General features: G+C 37.3%; 1 protein-coding gene across 1 annotated transcript in view; it reads right to left on the bottom strand.

Moving 5' to 3' along the window:
* tent4b (terminal nucleotidyltransferase 4B) overlaps positions 1 to 15,500 on the bottom strand; it is a 39,589-nt gene that overhangs the window by 2,242 nt on the left and 21,847 nt on the right. Inside the window, exons 2-11 of the mRNA XM_028434706.1 lie at positions 14,364 to 14,487; positions 7,315 to 7,361; positions 6,186 to 6,306; positions 5,393 to 5,500; positions 4,867 to 4,995; positions 2,125 to 2,338; positions 1,930 to 2,056; positions 1,737 to 1,840; positions 723 to 934; positions 499 to 645 (exon numbers count right to left, since the gene is read on the bottom strand). Of these exons, the coding sequence (XP_028290507.1) occupies positions 499 to 645; positions 723 to 934; positions 1,737 to 1,840; positions 1,930 to 2,056; positions 2,125 to 2,338; positions 4,867 to 4,995; positions 5,393 to 5,500; positions 6,186 to 6,306; positions 7,315 to 7,361; positions 14,364 to 14,487 (1,333 nt within the window). The remainder of the gene's footprint in view (positions 1 to 498; positions 646 to 722; positions 935 to 1,736; positions 1,841 to 1,929; positions 2,057 to 2,124; positions 2,339 to 4,866; positions 4,996 to 5,392; positions 5,501 to 6,185; positions 6,307 to 7,314; positions 7,362 to 14,363; positions 14,488 to 15,500) is intronic.

Raw genomic sequence — 15,500 nt, 5'->3', positions numbered from 1 at the left:
GTATGGTTGCCGTACGAACGACCACGGTGGTATCGGTATGCTTACCAAAGTACATGTATGTAGCATCTTAGGGTTAGGGTTATAACCCTATATCGCAACAATTTTTAGGGTTAGGTTACGGTTAGATTTAGCCTTAGTCACTTGACCTAAACTGGCCAATGATTGACCTATCACGTGACCTAAACTGGCCAATGAGGGGCGCTGCGTACGGATAGAATGTCGGTCAATTGATACGGCAACCGTACGGATAGCCACTGCCTATTTTTCAATTAGATAAAATTGTAGTGTATGCCTCATAGATCAAAGAAATTATGTTTGATTAATTGATCCATGAGGCATACACTATGATTTTATCTAATAAGAACTTATCGGGGTAGCAGCTTTAATTCTGAGAATGTGCTGACTCATCTTACCATACAGGACATCTACAGGCTAATCGCTACATTGGACAGCTCCACATTAGAAGTCCAAATGATTCCTTAAAGAACAAGCAGATACCTTTCCTCCTTTGTTGTTTCCAGATGGAGTGATGCTGGTGTGGCTGTGTGTCCGGTGGTTACTGACCACACTGGACTTTTCTCTGTGAGCACTAGAGCCTCTGCTGGACTGTTGTTTGGCTGTCTTACATGGTGTGCCATCAGAGTCCTGAATAAAAAAAAGCATGTTCATGAAACGCAAAACAACAAAGCAAGAAGTGTTTATTTTCTTTGTGCAGGACTGACCGCATCGCTGGAGGTGGAAGTGCAGGTACTAGAAGAAGGCGTAAGGGGGAAGGAGTCGGGAGAGGAGCGCAGTGAGGGAGAAGGAGAAGAGGAGTTGGAAGACGTTTTGCTGTTGGGCGCCAACGGTAGAACCACCACGTCATCACTGCCATCAGACACATTGTTGTTGCACTCATCCAGGTGCTGGGACTCCAACAAGCTGACGTCATTTCCTGAGCAGATGGAGACCAAATGGTTGTGAGTTGGATTGAGGGAAGGTGGGAAAACTTGCTGGGTAATAGTCAGGGTTGAGGTCAATTACATTTCTCAGTTTTCAATTACCCATGTTCAATTACAACTCAATTATGATTACACTGACCGGCATTTTTTCCAATTACAATAATTTTTTCTCCTCAGAAAGTCAATTACATTCTCAATTACTAAAGTTCAATTACAAGTAGTTGCAATTACTGAGACTGAAATAAATAACCTAATAAAAGTTAACTTTTCTCTTGTGTTAGCTTTCTGTTAGCATCTCTTATGATAACGGGTCCTAAATCAGCTGCAAAATACACTAAAAATAAATATCATCTAATTTATTTCCTATCTATTGGTTACCTTGTTAGGCTTCCTAATGAAAATATAGGTTTTATTATATTTGGTGTGGGCGTTTGAGCCTTTTTTGTGTCAGTATACTCCTAGATTACATTTTTTTGAAATGCTAAAATGTGGGAAAGCTAGATATGACACATTTTAATAATCTTATGTGTGTAGAACTATAAATTGAACTGTAGCACGGCTCCACAGTTTAGCATTAAATTATAATTGATACCTTTTATGGAATTTTCATGGCAATTACAATTACTTGAACTCAATTTTTAATTACAATTGGAATTAAAATTATGCCATTATTGTAATTAATTATCAATTACGCAAATACAATCATAACTGACCCCAACCCTGATAATAGTGAACTAAGCGGGATTCAAAAAGCTAATGTAAAGATCAGATTAGTCAAAAATATGTTGAGCTTACTGTTGAGTGGCAGATCATTTGGAGACGGGCTCTCCCAGTTCTTTCGGATCCATTCCCTGTACTCGTCCACTTCCTGAGTGACCCGAATTATTCGACCAAGTATACTGTGGTGGCAGAAAAAACCCCAAAAACACCTTCTATGTAAGCCTTTGCAAAGCGGTCTAAAATACAATGTTTCTGAAGTTCCTCTTACCTCTCCGTGTCGTTGTTGGGGTAGTACTTAGCAATAGGTGACACAGCGTGGCTGAGCACCACATAGGCATAGTCGAACGCCTGCTTCACCTGCATGGCGCCATATGAACTTCTACCAACATCGTTGTCTGTGCAACACAAACAGATGGAGCTTATAGTGTGTCCGGTGGCTTCTGTTGATGATGTGTGGTCCTACCTGGCTGTAGCGGGTCCTCAATGTAGAGCATGGAGGGCCTGTAGCCGTCCATCATGTTCTTTTGAACATCGTCCTTGGCAACGTAGCAACCTCCATCCTTAATCCGAATGCCCGTTTTCAAGTAGTTGAAGTGGCGGCCATACAGCTCAAAAAACTCTATCAGCAGCACGCCGATGTTGATGTTGGGGCTGCAGACGTCCTCTCTGTAGTGAAGCTGGTAGAACAAATACATGTCAAAACTTCTCACAACTCAAATTTAATGTAGTTATGTACTGAATAAATAGGAATATATTCAAGGAATAGGAATAAATGTTATTCATTTACTAGAATACTAAAGCCAATGTTTTATTCGCTAATCTTTCATTTAGAATTTATATTTATTTTTGCTGTAAATGTGGTTTGCTTCTGAGAGTAATAAAGCATTATTGGCAAATGGTATCCATCAACCTAAAAGTCTGAATGGAACTGGAACAGAAGGTCATTAGTTTTGTCACCGTGTGCTTTTTTTTCTCCACAGGTGTAAAAAGGGAAAAATACAAAAGGCCATTGACGCAAACGACGGAGGTCAGTCTACGAAGGAAAATGAGAAACTTCAGTTTAAATGAGTGAGTGGCATCACCAAACACCTAAATAAACATGACAATGTTTGATAAGAGCTTTTCTCAAAGATATCTTCTCTTTACTTCAACAAGCTTTTTAAAAATAAGAATATTATTGTCTTTAGTGTTCACCCATACTGATGCAGGGAATCTACGTGTGTTTCCACAGCTCCTTAAACGGTCTGACAGAAGTGCGTCTATTAACAACCACACCAATTAACAGAACACCAAATTCATTCATCCTTTCACATCGATACACGGGCTGCTGTACTCAAGTTAGGTTAAACAAAGATTTTCGTGTTTCAACTGATAAGTTTCCATCTCCACATGAAGTCTCCTCCTCACTGCCCAATGTCGACATATCAGTCAATTTACAGCTTTTTATGGTCACTTTTTACTGGAACCAGACTGATACACCATTTTTGTCTGTTCTTCTTACTGTTAACTACCGGAGCGATCACATCTAGTACAGATTATGAGTCAGAATACGGACGCAATCGCTTCTAAACAACCTAAACGTGGGGATTTGGCAACTTTATGCTGTTTATCGTTTCCTTCTTTTACAAACGGAGTGACTTTTTAATGTAGACGGAGCGGAGATCAGAGCAGCCTGGATACAGTCTGTATCTCAACTCCGTCTGTCCATCCTCCTTACGGAAGCTTCTACATCAGCCTCAGTAACCAGAGCACCGATCAATCCTGAACCAGACTAATGTGATGATTTAACAACTTCAAGCAGTTTGTTTTCATCTATTACAAACTGGCTGACTTTTACGTTATACAGGCTGCCACGTCACTGTCTCTCTCTCTGACAACATTTCTCCATGTTGTTGCCATAATGAGGGTGTGTGCATGACAAAATGTCTGATCAGAATGATTCAATAGGAGCGCAAACAATTTAATGTTAACGTTATCTTTAGTCCACCTGGTCTAATGTGACGGAGCTCAATTTTTTTGGCGGCATGAAGCTTGAAAACCGGAAAAAAATCCACAAATTAGCCGCGTCATAGTTTAAGCCGCAGGGTTCAAAGTGTGGAAGTAAAGTAGCGGCTTGTAGTCCGCCAATTACGGTAAATTGTTTTCTTATAGCTACACATCTTATTACAGTCCCAATCCTTTGAGTCCGCTTCAGGTTCAGGATATTACTTTCCACATGGTTGTCTAACAAATGAGAAACTACTCGCTGTATCAGTTAGAGTTAAATAACTTGTTGCCAGCTGAAACATCCATGCAGTAATTATCCAATGGGAGGCTTTGTTGGATTAAATACAAATTATTAACTTTTTTGGCCACTCGGTGTGTTTCTTAGATTGTGTTTTTCATTGATTGTAATTCACTGAAGTAGTAAGCCTATTCAAGTAAACTGGATTGTATTACTAGTTGTGACATTATTTTTATATGAAGAGGATTACAGTAATCTATAGGGATGTAATGATTCACTCAACTCCCATACGATTGGATTCACAACACTCGGTTCACGATACGATTCTCTCACGATTTATTTTTACAAAATCGGACTGTAGACAAATGACTGAAAAATATTCCTTTATTTTTTGGGGGGGAAAAACTGTACTATTTTCCTTTTATTTTTCATTGTCAAAAGAATGCCTTGATGAACTATTTAAAACAATGCAATTTAACTAAAAATAAATCCTGAATGAAATAAATAAAGGAATAATTTTTCTTTTTAAAAGTGCAACTGAAAATGTATTTTGTGCCTTAACAATTGGACCAGCAGAGGGTGATGGTAACCCAGTGGTTGGTTGGCATTCAGCTAGTGAATAAGAAATGCTATGCACTAGCAAACAGAGCTAATACAAATAGGTGACTTTTACAGATATTCACGTACTATTGCAGATATTATTTCGGCGCTAAAGGGGCAAGGAATCATTTATGAATACGTTTAAGAGTAGTAGGCGATTAAGTCCGCCGCCTACGCTTCTGGACAAGAGAAGGAGAAATAGATACTTTAGTAGTAGTACTGCGATTCAATTTTCAGAGTATCGATATGAACCGTGATACCTATGAATCGATTTTTAACTGCCTTACGATTAATCGTTACATCCCTAGTAATCTATTGTCACATATACATGCATACATGTTTGTTGTTCTGCTTTTAACTCATTCTTATAAAAGTACAAACCTGAAGGAAGCTGACAGCCATTAAAAAGAGACTGTAGGAGCCGATTCCACCTGTAAACACCTCATTAAGGTCCCTCTGCAGAAGGAACTGCTTCAGCACCAGAACCAGGTAAGGCAGCACAGGGTATTTCTATGGAGACAATAACAAAAGGTAGATACAGCAAAGGACAGTGTGTAGAGAACATTTAATTTTAAACACCTACAGCACCCTCTGGAGGGGGAAATACACAAAAGTTTTGCTAAAAAAAAAAAAACCTACCAGATTCTACTGTTATGGGCTTGTTTACACATTCAAATATTTATAGATGTATATAAATTCTATGAAGCATGGCAAAAAGTTGTGGGTTAAGGTTTAAACCTAGAGCACACATCAGTTAGGTCATGTACAAAGAACAAGGGACCACAAACTGTTAGTCAAACACATCCCTAAAAAAAAAAGATAAAATCCCCATGAAACTTTAGAACCTTTGCATTAACTAACATGCATCTAATATAATATAATAGCCGTGATGATTACTAAAGCACACCTCTTTGAATTCCTTGATGAGCCGGGCAGCTTGGACGCCACTCTGGACGTTGAAACTGATGTCCACTTTGACTTCAGTGAAGGAGTCGGTCAGTTTGATAATGGGAACCTGAGAGAACACGCACAACAATCAGTCAGACAAAAAAGACTGCCAACAAATGTAAATCCTTTTTGAGGCCAAATATATACCACACAAGCAACTGTACAGGGATACTAATCACACACACACACACACACACACACACACACACACACACACACACACACACACACACACACACACACACACACACACACACACACACACACACACACACACACACACACACACACACACACACACACACACACACACACACACACACACACACACACACACACACACACACACACACACACACACAGCAGAGCCAACAGGAATTTGGAGCGGTCCCAGTAGTTGGGATTAATATGATTTAAAAGAACGATAACTGATACTGGAGATGTTGAGAGGACTGTCAGTGTCACCATGCTGATTGATGACTTCATGATTCATCGTTGACTATTATTGAGCATCACTTTTGCCTGGACCTGCTTACAGTTAACCATAAATGAGATGCTTGATATTTGCTGTAGTTCAATTTAGTGTTAACCCTTTAAGGCCAAGCACAGAATCATACTTGATATATCTAACAACTTTACACTTAATTTATACAAGTGCAAATCCTTGTACCACTGCATTTTATTATTGTACTTGATTTATTAAATGTATGCACTGCAAAATAAAAATTAGATGTGTTTGAATCAAGTCTTACTGTAGCTTTGTCCAACACTTTGATGGAATTTTCATCGGCTATGTTCCTCTTCCGTAGAGCCTCTTCTAACGTCCAGAGAGGCAGAGTCTCCCACTTCCCAAAAACTACCAAGTCAATGTCACTGAGGAGAAAAAAAACATGACCAAGTGCTACACTTTAAACTTTGTAATGTATTTCCATATTATTCATTATAATCTTTAACAATACAGATTAACATTTGAATAACTGAAGAAGCGTTTGGTGAGAAGTGAAACTTCAAGTCCAGTTATCTAAACTAAGCCAATAGAATCACCATGACTGAACCTTCATAGATAATCCTACATAGAGCAACGTTGATAATGCCAAAAGAAATGTTTAGTTTTTCTGGCAGAATTACAAGCACACAAACTGAATACGGTGTGAGTTACTTCTCAGACCAGCACTATTATATTTAGAGTACTGTATTATTTTTGTTTCCCTGATGGTTTGCTTGATTCCCTTCACTGCCTCAAACGATTACCTGTTCTGACTGAGAAAGTTCCAGGCAGTTTTTGTCCATTCAATGGCTCAGTGTGTCAGGAAAATCAAAACCAATTCATTGTAAAAGTCCTTTTGAGACTCGCAGAAAGCATATTTTCTTGTATTACCTGCTTATTGTTAGAACTAGTTCTGACATTTGCACAATGTGCTTCTACCTCATTACATACTTTATATTCATTCTCATCAGCAGGAATGATAAATACAGGAATTGCAGCCATTTTTTTTTTTTTAAAAGTCCCCCACATTTGCACTGTGCACATTTATTTTCATCTCCTACGGATTCCTAAGTGTAACTTCTGTCAAATTAAGTAAATAGCCCAAGTGTTTTAACTATTACTGTATTTATCGCCTTTTTCCTTAAAATAGATTAAATACATCTGAAATAAAATTAAAATTAAAGAAAGTCATTCTAGATTAATATGAGCTGTAACCACTCAGAGGAGCATGTTAAATCACTCTTCTGTTAATTTTGTTAAAAAAAATTAACCTGGAGGAGAATACAAGGTTAGACATGGCACTTCCCACATCAGCAATTCTGACATTTTTATGCCTTTATTATTTATCTACAGTTTGAAAAAAAAGGCAGATATTTCAAATGTAGTTGGCTCACCTTGTTGGCAGATACAGGCCAGTGCTGAAACTCCCAAATACTTGGACCTGGTGAAAGAGGACAAGCACGGTCACATACAGATACTCCTTTAAAGGCTACTTCTGTCAAGTTTTTGTTATCACATCATGATGTTTTCTTTAATCTCTTGCGCACCCTTTTTTGATGTTGTGATTTGGACGGAATAGGTGCCAAGAAAATTCAAATCCACGCCCTTTAATTTTCTCACGCATTTACAGCTACAAAGAACAAAGGAAAGTGATTCATTTCAATGACATGTGCTGTAGTGATGAGGAGCATAAACACACTGGAAAAGCATGGCGACAACCTGAGGGCTAACGCTTGAAGAAAAATATCTTTATTAAATTAAGACATTTAATAAAGATATTTTTGGGGAGCCTTGAAGGCATTTTTTAATATAGGTAATTATTAGGTACTTAAAAATAAATATCTATATATTTTCCAATTGAGAAGACTGCCTTTTTGACAGTCTTATATTAGGTTTAGTTTATGGAATGCATACCTCCCTAATTTACCACCTAATCCTGATGAGAATGTTTGAACCACGACAACATTTTTTTTGTTGCTTAAGACGCTCCAAATTAGGAGTGTTAAACTCGTTTCTTCTCAGGGGCCAAATATGGAGCAGTTTGATCTGAAGTGGGCCACAGATGAACATTGTGCCCTAGTTTGCTATAAATTACAAATACAGTAATGCATGAAAGCAATAAGTGACATAACAGTGCCTGCAGGATTGTACTTTCAAATCAATGATTTTGTAACTAATGTGTGTGTGATTTTTGTGGGATTGTTTTTAAAAAAAATTGCAGGATAAAAAAAAAAAAAATAGGAGCGCTGCAAATATTGCTCAGTTTCATTGAACTACTGTAATTTATGGGCTATAAAGCGCACTGTTTTATTGGCCGCATAACACTAATTTTTCTTCTTCACTTTAACATATTTAACACGGCAAATTACACCTTTAAAAATACATATCCAACAAAAATAAACATTTTAGGGTTAGGGATTGAGTTAGGTTTAGAGTTAGGGTTAGGGATAGAGTTACAGTAACAGTTAGGGTTAGTGATAGTTACAGTTACAGTTAGAGTTAGGGTTAGAGATAGAGTTACAGTAACAGTTAGAGTTAGGGATAGAGTTACAGTAATAGTTAGAGATAGTGATAGAGTTACAGTTAGGGATAGGAATAGAAATAGGGATAGAGTTACAGTTAGGGTTAGGGCAAGAATAAAAGGGTAAGTGGGGTAGCTAGAAATAAATATGAGCTACACGGAACTTTAAGTCACGTGGTGCACCTATCACGTGGCCTAAACTGGCCAATGGCTGCGATCAGAACAGCCTGTATCCAGGCTGTTCTGATCTCCACTCCGTCTGTCCGTCCTCCTTACGGAAGCGTCTCCATCAACCTCAGAGTCCAGAGCACCAATCAATCCTGAACAAACCTAACGCGGTGATTTAACAACTTTATGCAGTCCGCCCTTTCCTATTACCATGCATTAAGATTAATGGCACGACTCACACTAATGCCAGCAACTGACACACACTGTTCAGAACTCTATTCCGATTCGTTAAGTGACGATAGAATGTCAAGAATGACGGCAAAAAATATATTTGTAAAGCATTATTGTTTGGTATAAACCTGGCATGAAAGCCCTCTAGTTAGGCCTAGCCCTAGCTAGCTAACTAGCCATAGACATTTCAGTCATTACTGAATAGATTACAATTTAAATGTAGGCTAATTCATAATCAATGTAAAAAAATCAGTCAGAAATTAGATCCCCAAAATACACAACCTACCATTAACAAAATGTCTACTGCAAACATACGACCACTTTGATTTTGGGCTCCATGTAGTTCCGTCGTTGTTCGTTCGCCTCAGTGCTTGGATCCATAATTTCCGTTTCTGGCCTTTTTCTGTAGGTATTCTGTAAACGATATCTTTTCGTTCAGCGTGGTTATGACAGCCAAATATAACGCAGGATTGGGGCATTCTATGATAAAAATCTGCCAGACTGCAAGATCTCCACCGTGTTGTCAGCGGTCAATGGCGGTTGTCAAGCAAAAGCATACCCCTCTTAAAATGGTGATGCGCGTTGCTAGGTTAAGTGCTAATATCATGCCAAACTGGCTGACTTTTACTGCATCCACACTGCTGCAACGAGTGCTTGCTCGCTCTCTTTCTCTCTCTCTTGCTCTCTCCCTCTCTGACAACATTTCTCTGCATCATTGCTAATGATGAGGCAGTGTACATCATGACAAAATGAGTGATCAGAATGAATCTGTGAGAGCAAAAACAATATAACATTGACAATTTCATTGTTCCACCTGGTCTAATGTGACAGATCTCAATTTTGTGGCAGCATGAAGCTCTGGAAAAATCCACAATTTAGCCACGTAATTGTTTAAGCGGCCATTATAAGTAGCGGCTTATAGTCCAGAAATTATGGTAGTTACTTCGAAGGGGCAGTAATAACTACTAACTGAACTGTTAGGTAATTTATACAATGATACGTGTCATTTTGTACTTTTTCCTGCAGGCCACATTGGATGTTTTCAAGGGCTGGATTTGGCACAAGGCGCATGTGTGTCATAGTCAAACATCTTGAGTTTAATATGTGCTCCAAAGAGAGAATAAAAGGCAAAGCTAAAATACAAAAATTGCCAAAAATGAAACTAAAATCTGAGACTGTTGATTCATATAATATAACAATATTAGGAGAGCACTGATAGGATGGGAATACTGCACGTGCAGTAAAAAGGCAATAGGTTACCCTGGACCAAAAGTTTGCGAACCACGAGTACATATCCCACTCCCACTCAGTGGAAAGTGCACATTTGCATGAACCAGCTGATAAGTAGAGTAAATAATAAATGTCTGCTTGCTTTAAACACTCCCACTCGTTGATAAAGACCATCGCTGGTTGGCAGATGGTCTAAACTATGATTCCCTTAAGCGTTTGGGTCAGTCTCCTCCTATGGGAGCTCATGCTGCAGCAGAACATATTCACCCATTTATGACACAAACTGCAGTCATTGAAATAATAATATGTTGTGTCGATAGGGCTTTATTTTTGAGATTGAAGATCAATCAAACAACTTAATTCTAAGGCTGACATTTTAACGCATTCATTGCGATTAATTAATTTCAGTAAAAAATAATGCATAAAAAAATCCAACACCGTTAATCGCAGTCCAAACAGCATGGAACCTTTCTTTCAACAGTTCCCTATATACCTATAATTAGTGATAAACGATACATCGGCCGGCCGATATTATCGGCCGATTTTTGCATTTTTTTACGTGCATCGGCCGATGCGGGCTGCTGCGTTCACTGATCCACATTATTTACAGAGAGCAGAAGTATTTTTAACTTGTTCTTGTTCTACATCACCTGTTTTTAATATTTGTTTGATTTTACTTGTTGTGCTACCTCACCTTTGTTAATTTCAATAAATGTTCCTTTTATAAAAATTGAGACTCGTACCATTTGTTATCATCGTGTAATTTTTATGATGTAAATTGAAGGAGAAAAAGGAGTATCGGCTCAAAAAAAATCAGCAGTCCGTATCCGTCATCGGCTAAGGCTGATGGAAAAAAAAATCGGTATCAACATCAGCCCTAAAGAAGAAGAAAAAATTGGTCTATTCCTACCCATAATGCTGATGCAGAGACTACTGGAGCTTTTCAGCCTCCACTACCACCTCAATGCTAAATATGTAGCAGCTAGCACAGACAGCTAGCATGGACACTCAGACAGTGCTTGCTGCAACATGCTAAGAGCATGCAAATTACAGGGTTCAGAGCCAAATGAATATGTCCATGACTGACAAATGAACAAAGTCTGAAGGTGAGAAAAAGCAACAAGTTTGGTGTTCAATAATTGTATTGATCATAAAAATATTCGTACTATTTTTCATAGGGATATAACGATTCACTCAAATCCTGATATAATTCGATTCACGATACTGGGTTCACGATACTATTCTCTCATGATTTATTTTACAAAATGAGACTGCAGAAAAATGATGACTGAAAAATATTTATTTTTTTGGGGAAAAAACTATAAAAAAACTGTACTGTTTTCCTTTTATTTTTCATTGTCAAAAGAATCTCTTGATAAACTATTCAAAACAATGGAATTTAACTAAAAATAAATCTTGAATGAAATAAATAAAGGAATAATACAAATGAAGAAGAAGCCTATTAATTTAAATTCTGGTTCTATAGTAAACAATGCAAAACTACCTAAAAGTTCCTTTTCTTTTTAAAAGTGCAACTGAAAATGCATTTTGTGCCTTAACAATTGGACTTAAAAAAAAAAAAAGTAATTTCACTGTATGTAGGTCAGATATTTGTTTGGACCAGCAGAGGTCCAGTGGTCGGTTGGCATTCAGATATCCTTGCAGTGAAGAAGAGATGCTATGCTAGCAGACAGAGCTAATAGAAAAACGTGACTTTTACAGATATTCACATAATATTGCAGATATTTTTCCGGTGCTAAAGGGGTAAAGAATTTATGAACATATTCATTTATGAACATATTTAAGAGTAGAAGGCGGCCAGAAAGAAAGTATTAGCAGATTCTGCCCACTGCCAACACTTCTGGATAGCACCCTGCTGGTTTAAAAAAAGTACTGCGATTAAATTTTCACAGTATCGATGTGAATCGTGATACCTATGAATCGATTTTTAACTGCCTTGCAATTAATCGTTACATCCCTATTTTTTTATGTGCTAACTTCATAGCACTACATATGGACCTGATGTTTTATTTCATTTATATTTTCTATTATTTGTAAATTGACTTAAGTACACAGCAATATTTCCCCCTGATGGTCTAAACTAAAGGTGTCAACAGCCCTCAGGGCTTGTCTCACATACAGAGAAATGGAAATGTCTACGCTTGCATCTGTTCAAGTCTGTTAAAAACTATAAATTACTTTATAAAGCTACTTTGTTATATATCAATATTTTTGATCCCCCACAATAATGTAATTAATTAGGGCTTTACTCAGCAATTTTTAGGTGAGATTAAAAAAGAGAGATTAGATTACGGTAATAAATTACAGAGCATAATTAATGAATTGCAGTATTTTTTAAATCTCTAGACAGCACTACTTAATTCAATCCTGATCCTATATCACTAGTCAGCTCATTATTTTAAAACAGCATTAAAAATAACATAAAGACCGTCATCACAACATCTTCAAACACTTCTCAGTCACATGTGAAAATCCAAACCTGCAGAATATTTACATATTAAACACATAGATTAGCCTTTGATTTCTTAATCTGCCACTAAAAAGACTTAAATATTTACAAGCATCCCTTTACAACCACCCAGAGGGTGTTGCACAAATAGACTTAAGCCTTGACCCTGCTTTACACCCTTAAATCTACTCATGTCCTACAAGTGCCAGTGGCAGATAGACTGTTTTATAGCATGTCACATGTTGTAGTGTAAGCAGATTGTAAAAGAGAATTTGTGAATGATCACACTTCCATGAGGCCTAAAGTAATTGTTGGCAGTCACAAAGGTGAGCCCTTTCATACAAGACCATGGTAGTAGGATTCAGACATACGTGTAAACACACTTTAACAATATCAGACATGCAGGCACTACTTTATGAACCTAGCTGGATAGATCTTCTTTTGGCTGTCTGAATTTGGAATCTAAAATAAGTAGTCCATTACAGTGACTGGGTGACCACGTGCATACTCTATAGTGGAAAAAGAGCCAAGTCAGTCAGGATTGGAGCACTGTGGTGCTCCTTGATTTAGGACTTGCTGGGTTTAGAGCTGGCACACACTTTGAAGTGTGCTGCTATATCAGTGGGATCAAAGTCAGTCAGGGTAATAATTCCTGTCACGGTGCTGATAAACAGGGCCCAAACACGGTCTTGTGCAGCAGATAACAAAAACAAAAACGTGGTTGATGAAAAGCTGAAGCTTTAACCTTTTCACTTGATTTAACCTACTGCTATTACAACTGTGATAATGGAGAGCTGTAAATTACACACTGTGCTTAAACATGTGGTGCATTAGAGTTAAGTGTTTATAACATGTTTGGTAGCTGTTATGAACAGACTCTTGAAGTGTAAAGATTAGATATTCCAGTTTCACTAAAAGATCCTGATAATACACAGAGTCCTAAAATCATGACACACAATGCTCATAAAAATCATTGAATGATTATCAAACTGTTGAAAGAACCAAAGCTTTCACTGGATCAGCTCTTGTGTTTGGCCCTGCTGTGTACTGTACTTGGATTAAGATGTGGGGTCCTTGCCCAGTGACCCACAGTAGTGAACAGATACAAAATGTCCACACTGCCCTACCGTAACACCACTGCAGAAATACAGTAGCGTTTAGTAGTGAAAAATAATTAATCGCTATTTAAGTAAAAATGATTATCAATCAATTCTCAAAATTATCAAAATTGATTTACATTTTTCAAATTGTAATTTAAAAAATCCACCAAGCCCTCCTAATTTGTATATTTTATAGACCCTGTATAATATTGAAGGTGCTGTGAAGTGTTAATAAAAAGAGAAGCCACACATTTCTGCAACTGACCAATGTTAATGGCAAGTTCAATTATTAGCAATAATCAAATATCTAATTGATGATCATCAACAATCAAAAATTGGTTTGTAATAAAATCATGACTTAATGGCAAAACTGGGCTGTTTAACCAACCCTTAGAATTGCACAAGGTATAGGTGTGGTTGGTTTTCAAAATAAAAGCCACTGGGGAAAAAAGTATCCAATGGCCCTGTACCCAAAAGTGGTTAGGACCCTGTGTTATATAATTCATATATACATTTGAGGAGGGTAAACAAAAATAAAATAGACGCTACATTCTGATCGTTTTCATGTGAATTGACTTTCACTTTGAAAGTAAAACTTAACCCACAGTTAACCATCTTTTCCTTCATCACCTTTTCTTCCTGTACCAACTGTAGCATTCAGTTAGCAACTATATGATCTCCATTGCCGACTAAATGTAATGTTTTAGTGAACAGAAGAGGTACCTCAGCGCTGGGCCACAGGTCATGGATCACTCCCTTTATTCTATCCACCACCTCCAATCTCATGTCTTCCTCTTCTGGCCGTGGGGAAATGTACTTGTAGAAATCATTGATCTCCTCATGTAACCTGCAGAGCACAGAAAACAGAGCTGTGAGAAAAACGGAAAACACACAATCCAAAAAAGAACAACAGCTGGCTTGGATTTTTCTTTATAGAGGCAAAATAATGGTCTTAATTCCAGTAAGTTCATTTTATCTTCCTTTTTCAAAGGTATGTTAAAGTTTTGTTCATTCAGATAGGGTTTTTTAGGACATTTCCTACAAAAACATGTCTGAAAAAACAAAACCTTAACATATATTTCAAAAAACAGTAGTTGTATAAGGGTGAGCTAACAGACTGCAATCACAATAAAACCAATGCTATAAATGCAAAACTAAACTGAGTGTGTTGTGTTTTTTTTCACACCTTAAAGAAGGGGCTGTCCCACCCTGCATTTGGCACAATAAAATGTATTTTCTGGTATTATCCCATACGTCACATTGGTTGCAACCACATGATAGTAACAACACAAGCAGAGGTGCTCACACTTGCTTGATCTGAGCCCCAACCTTTATCTTTGGTAAATAAATAGTAGTAGGATTTACAAAGTCCGTAGGAGTGCTTTGAAGGTTCATTACAGGGTTCCTACAGCTTCGGTTAAATTAAATTCAAGACTTTTTAAGACTTTTGAATTTAAATTTAAGACCAACTTCACATTAAACATAATTGGGGGAATCAATTACATAGTGTTAGGGTAATTTTGTTCTAGTGTCTGCACTGGACAACTGGTGGCCCCCAAAGTAAACGGACAAAAATACACAAAAAAACTGACTAAAAATAATGTGTGGGAATAATTACAATCATAAAATCATATTTATGTGTTAAAATTTAAGGACAATAGAGGCCTATTTTTAGATTCATGAATTTAATGGCTTTTAAGACTTTTTAAGGATCCGCAGGAACCCTGTATTATGATAATCCAGGAATGAAAAATGAAGCAAAAAAACAAAACAAAAAAACAGCTTGTTGTACATATTGTTCAGTAACACTTTAGCAGTCAGACAACAAAACCTTATGCCAATAAAGGCAGAATTAATAAA

Source organism: Gouania willdenowi, chromosome 3 (genome assembly GCF_900634775.1).
Source record: "Gouania willdenowi chromosome 3, fGouWil2.1, whole genome shotgun sequence".
Taxonomy (NCBI): Eukaryota; Metazoa; Chordata; class Actinopteri; order Blenniiformes; family Gobiesocidae; genus Gouania; species Gouania willdenowi.
Note: the sequence above shows the minus strand (reverse complement) of the source record. Positions and strands in the feature narration are given on the sequence as shown.